This window comes from Geospiza fortis, unplaced genomic scaffold (assembly GCF_000277835.1).
Source record: "Geospiza fortis unplaced genomic scaffold, GeoFor_1.0 scaffold138, whole genome shotgun sequence".
NCBI classification, from domain to species: Eukaryota; Metazoa; Chordata; class Aves; order Passeriformes; family Thraupidae; genus Geospiza; species Geospiza fortis.
In genome coordinates this window covers 155,931-174,037 of record NW_005054307.1, presented here as the reverse complement: position 1 = coordinate 174,037, position 18,107 = coordinate 155,931, and the positions used below count along the sequence as shown (strand labels likewise).

At 36.8% G+C, this 18,107-nt stretch overlaps 1 protein-coding gene across 1 annotated transcript in view; it reads left to right on the top strand.

Moving 5' to 3' along the window:
- HDAC9 (histone deacetylase 9) overlaps positions 1-18,107 on the top strand; it is a 275,406-nt gene that overhangs the window by 162,603 nt on the left and 94,696 nt on the right. The window contains exons 17-20 of the mRNA XM_031066816.1: positions 10,994-11,049; positions 11,292-11,379; positions 15,717-15,836; positions 16,163-16,260. Coding sequence (XP_030922676.1) covers positions 10,994-11,049; positions 11,292-11,379; positions 15,717-15,836; positions 16,163-16,260 — 362 coding nt within the window. The remainder of the gene's footprint in view (positions 1-10,993; positions 11,050-11,291; positions 11,380-15,716; positions 15,837-16,162; positions 16,261-18,107) is intronic.

Here is an 18,107-nt window from a genome sequence, read left to right as displayed (position 1 = left end):
CCCTGCTGCTGCCGGGCCCCTTCCCACTGCTGTCTCCGTGCCGCCGGATCTGAGAGGCATGATGTAAAAAACCCAAATTATCCCCAGTCTAAACAATTTATAAAAGCTCCAGACCTGACAGACTTTGACATTTTATTTGGTATTTTAACGGCCCTATTTAAAGGTACACCATATGCAGCCGGAGTGCAGGCTTGCCCCAATAAACATTGTTGGAGCTAACATGTCTCCTTAATGAAACTGTTTATTCGCTTTCCAGTCCACACACTAATGGATTTAGTCCTATTTCCAGAATCAAGATGGAAATAAAGATTTTTAAATTAACACTGCATGATGATTTCTAAAATTACAAATTCTGTTTGGAAAATTTTCTTCCTGTGTATTTCTCTCATTTCGATCAAAATGTTAGCTACCCATGTGGGAATGGATACACATGTATATATTTAGATAGATACAGAATGTATCAGGGTTTTAAAAGCATAGGTGAAATTCAGTACTATAGCTCTGACATAATAAAATGCAGTTTTATATTTTTATGTTTATCTGAATTTTTGTGTTCAGGTACCACACAAAATGTACAAACTTTGAAAGATCAGGGGCAGGGTGCATTGAATGGAATCCTGTTGTGTATCTTTTCTGATGGGTTCTTCATCCCCTTTAAGATTTTTTTGGGCATAGTAAGATATGTAACTCTCTGTGCATTGTTCCACACACAGGAATAATGAACAAGGATTTTTTTCAGCTAGTTCGTATATTTAGAAATTATAGGACACACACCACTGTCCAAGGCAATTTAAAAGCAAGTTTTGGTAAGAATAGTGAGATACGTCCTGTGTGCACTTGACATGAGTGAGGTCCACTGCAGAATCTTTATCTCTTACCTCTGTACATTTGTGGTGTGTCTCACACAGTGTGAATGCTCTTGCTTAAATAAGTGTGTGATAGACAGCTGAAAAGAATCATCAGCCATTGTGAGACTTCTCTTTCTACTGGTGTTGCAGGAGTCTGTAAACAAATATTTTATATTTAGTATTAGATATTCTATATTTAGAACTAGTTTTGTAGTTTAATGTAACATTATTGTTGATCCTAAATAGAATATTTTTCTACAATACAAAGAACTGAAGTCTCATGCAACTTGCAAGTTGAGACATAGGAAAGGAAATTTTTCAGTATGTCCAGCAATTGGTTTAAACCAAATCATCAGAAAAACAGAAATTGAAGGGATTTGCTGTGAAAGAGAATTGTGAATATTCCTGTCATTCCTTATAGGTGTTTATGTAACCTGCTCCTAGATTTCCAGCATGAAGCCCAGTGATTTACATGCCTCTATGGCATCTGTATGAACTATCAATCTGCATGTGGTATTTTTCATTTAAGGCTATGGAAAGGTTATTAATGCCTGACTGTCAGTAGGAAAGCATTTTAGCAGAAGTTCTGTAAATGCAACAGTCCAGACATTAGCTATTTTGGCACAATCATCCTGTGTGCATTGTCACTCAGGATTGTCACTGCATCCATTCAAACCCAGGGTTTGCCAGCAAGTTACTCTCAATACTCTCATATCATAAATTGCGCTGGGGGGGTTTTGCAGTGGTTTCTGGAGTTCTCTACAATCTCCATGATTGTAGACCCATACAGGTCTGTGTGTTCCAGTCTACCTTTGTGCTTTTCCATGTTCCTTTTCCATCTTCCTGCATTTTATCTGTAGAAAAATAAGTTGATCAGCTGTTTCTGTTTGGAAAAATACCAATCTTGTAGTGTACTTCTGAAAATCTGAGGGGAAGAAGATGAAGTTGACCACTTTCATGTGCATTCATTGAGCAGATATGCATGTGAAGCAACCATTTGGGGCCTGTACTGTGAGCACTGAGTGGGAGGATTAAGCTCTGATGGGAATCTGGAATGATCTGCTACAGCTTCAGAATTTTTGGGTGACAAAAAATGAACCTTCCAAGAATTGCATGCAAGCTATAACAGCTCCACAACATGTTAACAGCAAGATGAGCACAGCAGAGAAGCGTACCATGGTAGTTCCCTGGATGTTTACCACTGTGGATTGCTATCAGATGGTGTACTGGCAGTTTGGTGTCAATTCAATCAATTTAAACCCCACATTTTTTTTACAACAGTGCTGGGCTAGAGTGTGGAAACAAACATCAAGTGCCCTGTATGGATAGGGATCTGACATATAAAGTTCATTTCAGGAAAGACAGGACATTTCAATGTCGATGCGTATTCCATGGTCTCTACTGATATTGCTTGCTGTGGCACAAAGTGATTGTGGTTGGAACTATGTTGCTAAGAAAAGAGATGAGACTGAAAAATAAACCATGAAAGTCTGCAGAACAATTGGGAGATTCATTACAGAGCTGGGCATGAGTCAAACTCATATACAGGGCAAAAAATTCTTTACTTTATTCTGAATTTCCTGAGACTATCAGTCCCATTGCACACAAGTCTCATTGAGAACAGCAAGATGTTGTTCATCTGATTTGGACAGTGTTCAAAAACTGACAAGGAATTAAGAGGAATTCTCTTTGCTGTAGTTCAAACCCCTTGTGAGACATCAGATTTCTTTGATCTCCTTGATCACTGGGAAAAACATCAGTGTGGCAGTACTAGGGATGTAAAACAATAGCCACAATAGTAATTAACAGTGGTGCAGGTTTTTCGGGGTGTTTTTTTTTTTAATTAAGACAAATTGCCACTTCTCTGGGAAGTTTTAGTCTGGATGTTTTTTATTTAATTATATACAATTGTTAAAATTAAGCATTCTGTGGATCTGCTTAATAATATCATAAACAGTCATTAATATCCATTTGATATACTTTTGAGCTAGTATTTAATAAAGAATCACACCACTACTGAAATATATCAATGTACTATAAGTGTGATGTTATACTAAGTCAAATGCTATGCTTTTCCTTTTTTCATTAATTTACATGTCTGATGAATGTGTTCTTGGCAATTTTACAGTAGAAGATGAGCCTCATTATTGCATGAAGGTTACCTTTTCCTGAGGTGTTTGTAATTAGGAAAGCTGCTGATGCACAAGGAGGTATTTATGTTATGTGGAATCAGAGACACACCTCTTCTGTCTGTCTGTTTTAATGTGTCTATGTTTGGTCATTTCTCATTCCCTGAACAGATTTATGTAGAAAGCTTCTAATAGTCTGTTGCCTGTCTTACAGACTTTTTGAAGAGGGGAGTATGCGGATCTGGGTGAATAGAATTCCACCACAGTCCTTAGCTATAGCCAATAAATTGTTTTATCAGATAAGAGACATCCTATGATATATTAGTGCTTGTGGAAGAAATAGAGGTAGTGCCCAGCATATGATTTCTTGCATGCAGTGTATCTCATGAACCATTGTCTCTAGCCTCTACCTGATGACCTCACCTTCAGAAAGAGGGCCCAAAAAGATGCAGACAGAGGGCATTTCTTTCCTGGAAGTGTCTCCTGAGGCTCTCATTGCTCTCTTTCATTGCCAAAGGATGTGGCACTGTAAGGTGCTGTCCTGCCTTCCCTTCTCATTTACTGCCCAGCCCAGTGCTTCCCAAGCATCGATTGTGATGCTTAACTCAGTGCACCTCCTCTCCCTGTTGCTGTGCTACTTCACTCACAAGCAGCTGTGCACCAGCAGACTCTTCCCTTGCCTCTGCATCTGTCCTACACTGCAGGCACGTCCCTCCTGCTGCCCAGTTGGACAAGTACAGAGGTTCTACAAACCACACATTAGAAAAGTCTTGGAGAAAAAAAGGAGAGTTTCTGCATCTGTGGTCTTTTGAGTTTCAGATTTCAGTTGTAACTGTTCGAACTTGTAAAGAATCTTATCTTTAGGACTTATCTTATGAAATCGCTGTTTTTATTTTTCCTGAAAAAGTTTAGGTTGCTGATATTTTCATTTTGTTAACCAAATTATTTATGCTGATGCCAGCACCTGTTTTGTTGCCATATATTTGATATTTATGAAATGGTTAATACTACATTAAAAAAGCTGGAGTTCAGTTAGGTTAGTATAATAATTTTGCAGTAATGATACTTCATTGAATAATGTCCTCCAAAATATTAGTTGTTCTTGTGATAGTTGTTTTATTTTGTGTTGCTTTGTGAAGATTAAATGTGCTTTAATTTATTTTCTGATAACAAATTGTACATTTCTCTGTCTGTCTATCCTCAATATCTTTAAATTGACTGGCAGGAATAAAAATTATACAGGTGAAAAATATAATTTAAAAAGAGTATACCAAATAAAACCTCTTTTTGGGAGAGGTTACCAAAGGGGAGATGGGAGTCATTCTCCCAATGGGAGATGACTTTTATTCATCATAGATAACTCACTGCCAGAGCAGAACATGTAACTGTTGAAAATACGAAGGAACATTGCTGAAACATTTTTCTTCAGCCTCAGATGAACCCTTCAGTACTATTATAAGGTCGGATTAAGTTTTTAAATAAGGAACCTATAATAAGGATTGCTGTCTAGTTTACTTTGCATATCCTTTAAATATGTAAATCTTGGTGAAAGTAGCACTGTTCTCTGTGATAGAAACATGTAGTGCTGTATATTTTTTTTTAATTTGGCAAACTTGAAACAGAAGAGACTGACACAAAATACTATCAAGAGCTGGTAGGATTTGCTAAAAAAAAAAAGTTTGAGTGAATTCGGAAGCAATTTTTCAAAAGAACACTCAAGAAGAAAGGCACATAAGTTAAAAGCATGGTCTGAGACTGTCTTGAATATCCACTTCAGCTGAATCAAGAGAAGCAAAATCCATTTTTCTACCCTATCATATGTGGGTGTGCACACGCACACTCACACAAACATGTAAAGTTGCCCTGTTGGTAGCTAAGGGTCATTTAACAGAATGAAAGCAATTGCATGAGTTTCCCCTGAACCAGAATCTGATACATTCCTGGGATTGTTCTTTCTGATATGTCAGGTTGAATCAATACCAAAGTAAACCTCCTGAATTTGGTCGTTGCTATTCTGGTGTCTTTGTACAATCCACAGATGACTTAAATTGAACTTGAAGCTCTCATTCCAAATGAGCTTGGTTTTTACTGTTCTCAAGGCCTTTGTCACCCAGGGCTATGGAGGAATCATCATGTGGTAAGTAGTACTAAACTAGTGAATAAACAGAATTAGCTTAATCAACCTCTCTTCCCCCCAAGTTCTTAGTTTTCTAGTTTTGGAAGTATTCTGAATAACAATCTTTCAGCCATATTTAACAGCACTATTGCTAGGTTTTCTTGCAACAAAACAAAATAAAACAAAATTATCATTCTAAAGACAAAATAAGCAAAAAGAGCAGAAAATAAATGTCTCCCTAGTCTGACAGTGTCCTTCCTCCAGTGAAACTTTAGGGCAGCAAATTTACATGTCTGCCTGAACAACACAAAACCCCACACAGCTCCTTTGGCTGCCTACAAAAATCTCCTTTCCGGAAATGTGCTCTGTGCCCAGGTGCCTCCTGGACAGTATTTCTCCTGCAAGCTCTTCCCTACCCTTGCTTCTACCTTTTCACCCTCTGCCCTATAAAAATCTCACTTTGCTTAAAAAAAAATTCCAAGTGATGTGAGACAGCCACAAAAAGAGGCATTTTTTCCACATCCATCCACTGCATTTTGAACAATGCATTTTGAACAATGCATGCCTGCAAGAAACAGTAGCAAATGAATACTTATTTTACTTATTTTAATCATAAAGATATTATTGATAAAAACTTTCAATCAAAGTTACCAATGAAATCTTTTAGATAGTAGTTTGTATTCTTTGCTTTTACAAAGTTAGAAAAATTGCAAAATTTTGTATTAAACCATCTCTTAGATACTCTATCCCAGCAATTATGGTTATATTTATAGCTGAGTGACTGTTATTATTTCATATAATCAGACAACTTTCATTATATGTGGGGTACATGGCTTACCTCCATGACCACTCTGTACTAAAACACTTTTGTCTGCTTTCTTTCCCAATATAGTTAACACTAGTTGTGGCTAAACAGGACGTCATGGTTGTATCTGAGCTAGTCTGCAAGCACCAGCTTTTCATGTGTGTTTTCTGATGCTATCCACTTAGGGCTACAGGAAAGCAGACAGGGAACTCTTTGTTTCCATCAAAGTTAAGTGTTTTATGTCCATTTTTGTGTACTTGGCCTCTACTAGCTTCCTCTGCAAGACAAAATAGTATTCCCTCATGTCCATTACTGTTTCTTTGGCAAATCTACATGCTACTCTGTTAAATCACAGGTTCTTGTTCACTGCATTCATAGACTCCTGGGGCCAAGTGCTGACTCCTGCTCTGGCTGTATAAGTAGCTTGTAAAATTGTCCCAAACAGGTGCCCAAGGAGTGCCTCAGCCTTACACCACTCATTCTCATGCTTAACCTCCCTGATGGATGGCATAACTTGGGATTGTGTTACAGCATGTGGCACTGATAAGAATATGGTTATCTTCTTCCTGGTAGCAGTTGCAAGTGGATTCTTGAAGGCAGCCAAGACTTAAAGCAGCCCTGATGTTTGTTATTATAGGTCTTGGCTACACCGGAGATGGCAGAGTTAAGGATGGCACTAAGGCCACTTTAGGGATTAGACCTGTTAGCTACACTGTATGGACCACCTTTTAAATATAAAGAAATAGGGTTTTTATATGACTTATAAGGATATGAGTATATAAATACATATATATATATGACTCGGGGAATATAAATTCTGACATGACAAACTGATACATTTCTGTATAATGATGTATTATACATTTCTGTATAATTCTCATTCTGAAATGTGCACATTGGAGCAAAAAATAGGACCTTTCCATTAGAAACAAGTGCATGTCCAAGACTGCCTTGTTTAAGCACTGATAGTTTTAAGAGTTAACTGTGAGATAGGTTAAGGGATTTGGACAAGTAGAAATTAAAAACTTCCAACACCTAACCTTAGGAGCAAGTTGAGCTTCAAGTGTGGAATTCAGACCCCCAGTTAGTTACCCAGTCTCCATCTAAAATACACAGAACAGGTGAGGTTGGAAGTGACCTCAGGAGGTCATTCTATCCACCTCCCTTGCTCAAATACAGCTGCCTAGAGCTAGTTGCCTAGGTGTATGTCCAGATGGCCTTTGTTTATCTCCAGGAATGGAGACTCTACAACTTTTCTGGGCAAGCTGTTGTATTGCTTGGTCACCCACACAGTAAAACGTCTTTCATATGAAGCCTCTGCTCTTTCAGTGCCTCTTGCCTGTTGAATAGATGACATAGACGTCATTGCTCATTCATACAGGGGTTTACAGCTTAAAATACAAGAAGACCTTCAATTTCTAATATTAATTAACAATTTTTTTGTGTTTGAATAAAAGCTGAGGAAGAGCATGACTCCAGACCTATTGTTAGAAAGCTTAGACTGAAAAGATGTGTGTCAATATCTATTTTATGGACCACATAATCTAAATACACAAAGTGGTGTGGGAAAAAAAATTACAAATTCATCCCCATGTTCAAGAAGTTGAACCTGAGTCTTCTACTACTTCAATAAGTGCTCTTGGCATACCTGCTGTGGTTTATTTCTGCTTTTTGCATGGCGCTGGCTTTTCTCGAAGTCTACAAAAAGCCAGATGATTTTCCTAGGGTTGTACTAGGCTGAAACTACTATGCACTGCTTTTCAGTGAGGCTTCTCACCATACCTGGAGTACCTGACTGCCCAGATAACTCTTGGTTCACTTGGAATCTAGGCAGACCAAGCTTCTCAACACTGTCTTGAGAAAGGAAGAATCATTCACACCTTGCCACATATTGCCCTCGAGAAAAATTGTCTGTATCTAGTTTTACCTCCTGTATGGAGGTAATGTAATAGAAACACCAGTGGAACTCTGCAATGGATGGTCAGTTCTAAGCCCTGAATTGTCCACTCATGTTGTGGTATGGTCTTGAGTACTTGTCTTGGAAAGGTTCATGGAGAGGCACAGTAGATGCCCAAGCTTGATGTAAACCAACACTGTACCACGAACACTACAGAAAGGGATTAGATTAACTTGACCACCAAAGACAAGAAGGCCACAGTAGGATGTACACCTGTGTTCTTTGGAAATCAAGCATCCAACTACCTATTTAGACTCATGAAAGAGGAGTATACTTAGCTGACTGTGGAAAAAGACTAACATTTTTCTTAGTTTTCATTAAAGGTCCAGCTCAGCAGGTTTATCTTCAGTCGATCTCCTGTGTAAACTGAGTCTGGGCAGACTTCTCTTCCTTTGTTGTTCAAATGTGCACAGATTTTAGAATATCTCTATTCAGGCTTTATTCTTAATCCTCAAATTTAAATAAAGGTAACCACATAATGTCACAGACATGAATCGTTTTTGTAATGTTCATGTCTGTCAGTCAGTTTAATGTTCTGTCTACTTATAAAGGTGTCTGTATCCTAACATAAATAAGGCTCTATACAAAAAAGCTTTGAATTTATGTGTGCTGGCTTCATTTTCAACATATTGCTCTGTGTTAGTCTTTCTATCTTTAAAGCAAATTTTTGCTTTTCAGTCTGCTGTTCTACTGTCTACTGAGCTCAGTGTCTGGTATTTAAAATTGCCTAAATAATAAAACAATAATGTTACAGTGTACTAATGTATGCTGTGTTCATGCAAGGTTTGAAAGTAGGAGAAATTAAGTGTTTTATCAATTGCACAAAAGTTGACAATAATTCTGTATGGTAACTAGTTTTCAGTGTTTGGTATAATTCAACTATGTATTTTATCATCAGTGTAACATATGCACAGTATTTCTTAAAATATTCAGTATTTCTTAAAATATGAAAATTTCCCATGTGAATACCAAACTTTTTGTGATGTAAAAACTCATAAGAAGTGGTCACGACCCTGTTGTGAATATCCTCTGTGCTGGTGGAGAACTGTAATAATAAAGCTTTGATTCCAGAAATTACCTAGATGTAATAAAACAGGGCTTCCAAAGAGCCTTGTCAAAGGGAACAGAAGAGAAGCCTACAGTGTAACTGTCATATTGTCAAAAACAGCAGTGCTGATATTTTCTGTCTCTATATTGCCCCATGAAATCCTCCTAGAGATAATCATCTTAATTATATTGATCTTTTGGGAATACTGATAAAGTTAGATGATAATGAGCTGTTAGCTGAGCAGGGGCAGCTGTAAGCCTTTCATGGACTTTTTCCAAATTCCTGAAAATACTGAGAGAAGAAAATGCAGGTAGCATCATGCTCTTTCTCTAGTAATACCCTCTTTGCTGAGTCTTTTTTCAGCTCATTATCCTGACATTCATCAGCATACTTTGTTTTTTCATAAAGGCTACAAAAGAGTTCTTTGCCAAATTCTTCTTTAAGTCATGAATACTAACATGTATAGTTTTTGTGCCTTTTAATTATTGGGTTGTTGTGTTTTGTTTGTTTGGGTTTGTATTTTTAATTTGGACACAATGTAAAATAAGTAATTATGTCAAATCCCTCAGATTCTTTAAATGGTGGCCAGAAGAAGCACTGTTACACATGCACTCCCTTGGTATTGTACTTTAGGTTTACTGAACTCTGATAGAACCTTGGCCATGCTCCACAAAACTTGGCAGCTGTCTGCTTGGGTTACATCTAGCAGCAAATTAAATAAGACAAGATGGTAGTATTTGTTTATAAATAAATGCCAGTGAAGCAAAATAGGTAGGCAATTCCATAGGTACACACAAACCATGCATTCATATGATTGTAAATAAACAGATTCACAGGAACCAATGTAACTATTAACTTCCATGTCCCTCTGTATTTACACCACTGTGAGTGAAAGTTTAAGTGATTGTTATGTTTTTCTCAGGTAAGAGAAGAAACATTTACATTTATCAAGTTTTAGTATATCAAACTGGAATACCTTAATACTGATGCATAAAATACAGAAGTATTACAACCTTTTTCTTCCTGTCCCTTCCTCTCTGAGAATACAATGCTTGATTGGTCATGCAGGCATACATACACCTCTAGTGTTTGTGTGAAGCTATGTGAAAATACAAGATATCTCATGGGCAGATATCTCATGTACAGATTATAATTTCTTATTTTTATGTATATGGTAGTTGTCTTATTTGATGGCATATATATAACTGAATAGAAGGACTACCTTAGGTAGTTGAAATAAAGAGGATGTACTATGAAGCAGTGGTATTTCTCCTGAATCTAGCTGTTGTAAGAGACATTTGATATGATAGGAGACACTGCTTCTTGAACATATAATCTGATTTTCTGAATAGAGCTACCTTGCCAGCACTTCTACATTTTCCCTTTACCATACCCACACTGGAAGGATGGAAATTCTGTTTTTCTTTTATCTTCGGTGACTCCAGAGGCAAAAAATTCCTTGGTCATCACTGATCCCAGTGCTGTACTTTATGAAATGTACATACAGTTCCAGAAAGTGTGTTAGAAATTGACTTCAGGGAATCTATTAACTTGTGAGCATGGCAGGTTCCAAAGTGTAATTTATGGTTTGCAGAAATATGGGGCGTTCATTGTCATCTTTTTTATACTGATAGAAATTACGTGTATGTGTGGATCTGAATTTATCATTTAGTCTACACAGAGGCAAGATCAACAATGGCTAATCATGTAAAATATATACTTTAAGCTACTTCTACTTTGAAGGATCTCAAGATAGATCAAATTAGGATTACATGATCTTAGATGATCTTCATCTTAAATACGAATTCTAAACAACAGAATTCATAACAGGGCTTTCTCATCCTGCCTTTTTCCTCCTCCTTAGATCATGTTGTGTGTGTATGTATGCATGCACTAGTGTATATTTAAATAGCTTATTTGCCACTGCTCTCAACAGTATTATTTCTGGCAGTACTATGAAAGGGTGACTGGATAGAAAAAGTGCTCAAGAAGCTCTAATAGATTTCAATCCCCTCTGCCTGCTGCTCTGTTTTGCTCTGAGTCAAGTATTTTTTTAAGCTGATAATTGAAAACCTATCTTGTTCTTACAGAATGGCTTTGCTGTTGTAAGGCCCCCAGGCCATCATGCTGAAGAATCAACAGCCATGTAAGTACCAGGGAATATTGCCCATCTTGGAGCACTAAGGTTACTGGCAATCACCTGCATTGTGCATGTCTCTGAAGAACTGTAATTGCTAGCAGATGACTGAAAAGGCTTTCTAGGTACTCCCAGAAGCAGATTTATGGCCTCAGAGATCATATAGCATTTTTTTAAATGCTCTGAACATTATTTATAGCTGTTTTCCTGACTGATTTGCTTTCTTTTTTCTGTTCTTCTCTATTCCACAGGGGGTTCTGCTTTTTTAATTCGATTGCAATTACTGCCAAATACTTGAGAGACAAGCTAAATATAGGCAAGATATTGATTGTAGATCTGGTATGTATTCTTGGCAAGCATCACACTCGAAGTGCATCTAGATGAAAGATAATGAATTTATATTTATAAGTCAGACTTTCCTGCTTTTAATACCTACAAGTAATAAAGGTGTGCATTTCCTCTGATTTTGGGAACTCATTAAAGCCAGGATGGCAGTACTGAAGCTATAAACATCTATGTTTCACTTTAATGGTGTTAACTGCAATTTAATGAGAAGAAGGCACAGATCAGGGCAACTTTTATGGTGCTTAAATGAATTGATACTTCCACTGTTAAAATAACCCTACAGAATCCAAGTTTACTTTTCCCAACAGAATAGAAACTTTAAGTAGTCAGATATTCTTTAAAGAATGTTGTTGCATTGGTAACAAACTTTCCCCAGTTTGCAATGATTTGACTTGTTGTATAACTTTGATATTATTAAACAAATTGACAGGTCGTTCCCCCAAGAAGTTTTCCAGTCATGTATTCCAGGTTTTGGTGGTTCCCTGAAGAAAACCTATGTGATTAAAAATCTACTTCATTGGATTAGTCTTGTATTTTAATAGAAGGCATTTTACACAATACTTAATAAATTTAACAAATGGATTATTTAAATACAGATGACATTTGGCATGTTGGCTATATTATTTTCATGAATAATGAATTGGAGCTCTGCCTTGCACTCAAAGGATCAGCCCAATGCAGAGCCCAAGGAAAGTTGAATGCTGATTTATGAGCACCATTTTTGTTTTCCTACAGTTCATGACGAGGTGTAATAGGGTGTCTGACAAAGCATAGACAGGAAATGAACCCTGGCATCAAAACCTAACCTGTTACATCTGCACTTAATTAATTTTTGCAGGTGATAAAAGATTTAAAGACAAAATATGTTAAAGGGTTTTTGAAGTGCAGAGCTTAATAGTCTAAATCTTGTTCATATCTGCACTCATAATTAAATCTTATTGTGGAGTCATGGCCTTACCATCTAGCACTTTTGTTCAGTTAAATATGCGTACTGACTGTTGAAGAGAAGCAGAGAAAGGGGGAGTGTGGGAGAAGGAATGGTAAGTGAAAAATGAGTGGCAGACTAAGTATATGTGTAGATTAAATATTCTTAGAATGTTTTTGAAATATTTCTCAGATTGTTCTGCTGTCATTTAGAAACATAATCATAAACTGCCAGAAACTATTATTTCTGAAAAATTCACTTCTACTGTATGTTATGTCTGTTTGCTGACTTGAATCTTTCAGTTCATTGCTGTAAATTCTGGTCGAAAGTGAACTCTCTGTTTATTCTCATTTTTAATAGGAAAAGCCTACTCAAAGTTTGTGATTGTTTTAAAGTCTTTTTGCCTGTAAATGTTATATTTGCCTTGTTGGGAAAAAACCCAAAACACTTCCCTTTGATATATTTAGCCAATAAGCACTTAGAAATTCAGCTTCAGTTTTTCAAGGCAAGGTTAAATGTGCAAATCATTACCTGTGCAAATGATTACCTGTGAAGCTGTCTATCTTTACCCAGGAAAGTAGATAGGGAATGTTCAGCTTTTCTGCAGTTGTCCCATTGACCAGAAAAACTCCGTGGGTGAAAGGGAAGAAATATATGGCTGACACAGATGACTTCATTCCTGGAGCAGTTGCAGTCCAGTCCCTAGTCTGCTCCATGGTCAGAGCAATGATGTACAAAAATTCATATGGAAAAGTTCTTGTGCATGCAAACTATGGATAAATCACAGGCTAAACTGAATGAATGAACAAGTTAATAGTGACATCTTTATTCCCACCAACAGAGTTTGGGTATCTGAAGGAAAGAATGGAATTACAGATGTTAGACTTGAAATTAACCTTTAAGATTATATTTTGATAGTGACTAGCACAGCAGGACCTCATGCAAGTTGGCAGCTGTACATGTTACTACAATATAAATATTAAAAAGTAATATCCAGTCCCACACACTAAAGTGTATTCTAGTTACAAATTAAGTGTAGTCTCCATATCTGCTTCATGTCTTCATATATAAATTCTTAACTTTTTAATTGTCAATCTTCCCTTCATCTATTTAATCTATTTATACAGTAAAATAAAAGACCTATCTGACAGTATTTTTTTCCTCATTCCACCATTTGCATAAATCTCTGGTTTTGAACTGTCTTATATACCCTGAATACATTTGATCCACTAAGGGCATAATATGAACTCATTTCCCTCATGCTAACATCCGCAGTCTTAAAGAACACATTCCTTTGTCTAATCAGAGATGTTAACTGCTCTTCAAAAAAGAGCTCTTAGTGGAATCAAAGTTTAAACAAGAAAGCTAGCTTGAGATTTGAATAATAAAAAAAAGTAATAAGGAAAAGAAATATCTCTATGCCCCTTTAACATTTTTCCTTCTGTGTTGGAAACTGTTACAGAAAGAATATATCTAAAGCCCCAAATACGTATGGAAAAGAAAGACTAATAAAAATAACAAAGTGAAGTCCTACTGTATCCCTGCAGATCTATATGCCCAGCATAGCTTGTCAGGTTGTTGAAATCCTCATTCCAGGATCATCCATACTTGCATTTATGCTAGTAGGAGTTGAGTCTGTTTTGGAGTAAACCAATTAGCTCTGTCACAGCTGAAGACTGAATGGGATTCTGGGATTAGTTTGCGTGCTGGATTTTACTTCATTTGCCAGTCAGAACCATTTAACACTAGACTGTCTGCCTTGAAATCTTCAACAGCCTCATACCAGTGTGTTCTCCTTTGCATGTCTCATGTGTTACATTTAACCTTGGCATTGTCACAGTTGGGCTGTAATTCCATCCTCATGTTGTTTCAAGTACTTTCAACATAGAAAAGAAAATAAACTCTTATAATACTACCCTACAGAGGTCCCAGAGGAGGTCCAAGTCAAGCACAATGCAGTACGAGTAGGATTCAATCAATGTAGAGAGTTCTGAGCAATGTGGGTGAAACTCATGGGCTGCTTCAGCTGGCAAGGAGGACGAGCAATGTTCAGTGCTTGCTGTGCTATTGGCAGTGCACACCTTGAGGTACAACTTGAGCCCTCCTGGAGCAGGCATAATGAGGAGAATGTGACTTCTGTTTTGCAGACACTACATGGGATTTAGACCTCATAACGTTTGTAAAATAAATACAGACTGGGTGACAGTGAAAGTGTTGCCATTCAGCATACTTTGTCTGTCCCTCTTAATTCTCTAAATCAGAAATTTCAAAGGGATGGCTTAAAGGAGGAAAATAAAAAATATCTATTACTTTTCAACTTTTTAGAAATGCCAGTGAAGAATTATTTTTTTAACTTTTACTGAAAGGCAAGTGGATTTTCCATTTTCACTTGTAAAATTCTTGTGTGTCTAACCACATAGAATAGTAGTGAACTGTGAAAACAAACTAAAAAAAAGGAAATGTCTGCATCATCAGCCTTTGTTTTATAGATATACTGTCAGCATTTCTTTGTCAGCCTTTTATTTAAAGACAGAATTTTATTCACTGTCATTATATAATGTTTGAAATATGGAGGCTGACCAAGGTCACTCCTTGATTGTGGAAGGCACCATCCTATCTGCCAGATGATTTAATAGCTAATGAGATCATATTCCTATGTCTTCAACTGTTGCCGTCATGATTTTGCAAAAATGAAGTATGAAGTCCTTTCTGCATCTGGCATCTCTTTTGATGTGGATCTAACTGCTGAGGGACTGAACAGAACTGAATGTTTCAAGAAAGCCAATTTACTCAGCTGGTCGCAGAGCCTTTGACCTCAATAGTGGAACTTGGCAAATCAATGAATACTCTTATGTTTAGTGTTCTGTCAAGAATTGTGAAAAAGCTCTGTAAACCATAGATCCTTCTGCAAAATACTAGTTTGTAGTTTAAACATTAGTCTTTCTTCAGAGGCCAATGAGGCTAGTTAATTAAGCCTGAGGGGTTATGAACTGTTGGCAGTTAATAAGTCATAAAATTCCTCCATAAAACAGGATGCTAGATTCCATCACTGAGGCAAGGAGTACAAAGAGCCGGTGTATAAATATCTAATTGTACAAAAGGACTGGGATTTCTCAATGACTGCTCATCTGGAGTCTCCAGGGCACGCTCGCTATGGTTTCCTGATTTTTAGAAGCCAGTTTAAAAAATGAGTGCATTAAAGAGTAATTTGCCTGAAAGTTCAGGAAGTATGGGGTGGTGAAGGGAGGGGGAAAGGGAAAGACAAAAGGAGGGCAAGGGAGAGGGAGAGAAACTGAGAGAGAGAGAGAGAGAGAGAGAGGAGGGGGGTGTAAAAGAAAGCAGAACTGAGCTCTCTACACTGAGTTGGACATTATTACATTTGTCATCTGTTTTCTTTCTCCTTTAGGATGTTCACCATGGCAACGGTACACAGCAGGCTTTTTATGCTGACCCCAGCATCCTGTATGTTTCCCTCCATCGCTATGATGAAGGCAACTTCTTCCCCGGCAGTGGAGCCCCAAATGAGGTTAGGTTTATTTCTTTAGAGCCCCATTTTTATTTGTATCTTTCAGGTAATTGCGTTGCATGATTACCCCTAATTTTCTTGTCCTTCTCTGGTTCTTTAAATTACACCAGATTACCAAATTGTCTACTGGGAGCAGGGGACCAGTGGAGAACAAGTGCATAACCCAGAGCAGTCCTTGTCAAACAAGGCTGATCTGACATGTTGTTTGATGTTTGTTTCTAATGCACATTTGAGAATTTTTTTTTTCTTCTCCCCTTTCCCTCTCTCTTTTCCTCCTCCTTCTTCTGCTTTTTCTCCCTTTTTGGCATTTTATTTCTTTTTTTCAGGTTGGAAGTGGCCCTGGTGAAGGGTATAATATAAATATTGCTTGGACAGGTGGCTTGGATCCTCCTATGGGTGATGTTGAGTATCTCACAGCGTTCAGGTTGGTACCATTTAAGAGTCTTGAAAACTGTTTGTAGAACAAAAGCACATGAATAATGTAATATTGAAAGTCACTAGAATAATCCATGGTGAAAATAAATTAATCCTGGAATCCCAGCATATGAGAGTTTAGTAAAAAAATGGATCATTTAATAGTTGTGATCATCCATGCAGAATCAACAAAAAAATTTCTATTGGTCACTTGTGTTTTCATTATTATGCTATGCCAGTAAAATTGCTTTGAGGTTGCTTCCCTACCTAGAAAATTTAAATGTAAGTATTTATTATGCCAGGCAGAAGAAAATTACTGCTCACATTCACATTGATTGAAGTTACATGCCAGTAGAGCAGACAAAAAGGAGTATGAAGTATGGTCCAAATCCAGTGTTCTTCATCCATATAAAAGACTCATTATCATGCTCAGTTTTGACTATTAGTTTTTTTCTACAGATTGCAGTAAAGTGTTATTTAATTAAAAGTAAACAATTTTCACATACTGCAATAAGAATGATAGGAAATGTTGCATGCTGTATTTCTCTTTGCTCACTCATAATGAATATTCTCAATAGCTCATTCATAAATGAAATTTTATTCCTTCATAGGTGATGCTTCATTATCTATTAAGTCTTATTTTCATGGGACCAGAGGAGATAAAAACAGTACAAAACACTAAAAGATTTAGAGTTTCAGTGTCCTGTCTTAGATACACCATTTCTTTTCACTGTAAAACAATCCAGTGGAAGAGTTTAGTGAAGTTTAGGGAAGGTGTAGGGTTCATCTTTCAAATTTGGGCAATTCTACACCTCTGAAAAGGAGTTTCATTTAAAAAAGAATGATATGCAAGAAAGGCAATGAGAAAACCAAAGTGTATCTCTAATGTCTTTCAAGACATTTACTTTGAAGTAGTGCAATTACCATATACAGTTTTTGACTATATTGAAAATACACCACAAAAACCCATTAAACTCTTGTTTTGTTTGTTGGAATTTTTGTGTGTGTGTGTTTTGGTTTCTTCCCAAAGAACTTTCATGCAGCCCATGAAATAATATGCAGATTTTCTAATATACAACACCCATGAAATCAGAGTCTAAGCCCTAGTCAGAGAAATAGCCTGACACATTGATCCCACTGTTACTGTGGAAAAAGTTTTAATTTTATTTGTATTTGTCTGTATCTAAAAAGAGTCTAAACAAATGGTGAGTACCTGGCTCCAAATTTTCTACACTCAGTAGTGCATCAACCTCTTTCCAATATATTTCCTATACTTCCATGAGATTTTTACATAAGTTAAGGAACTGAATGGTTCAAATCACTGGTATTAGTGTCTGATACTAATATATCTGGTATTTCCACCCCAACATTCTTGGTTTGGATCCAAACTGTCCCACTAATGATATAGGTAATGTGGTCATCTAATGATGCAGGGAATGGTGGTCCCAGTTTATTCAACAGAAGACTCACATACTGAGACTGTAACCATAATTGGTGCCCCTGCTATCCTGATGAAAGATACCTGGGCTTAAGAGTGCATTTACAAATATGTACTTCACACATATTTTAAGGCACACTAGTAAATTGTTTGGAGCAGCTAGTGTTGCTGCTATGCCTATTACTCTGCTTCAGAGTTATAGTTCCTAAGCAAAGCAGGACTAGGAAAATAAAATTTGTGTAACTTACTACACTCTGACTAATCATATGCAGACATAAACTTAACTATACGCTTTTTAAGGCAAATAAATTAAAATTTAAGTTTAGAATCTCCATTTGAAAAAATTGCTGATGGTGCAAAATTTAATGTTGCTATTTTAAATGCATCCATTTAACTTTGTGATTAATGTTGTAATGAAT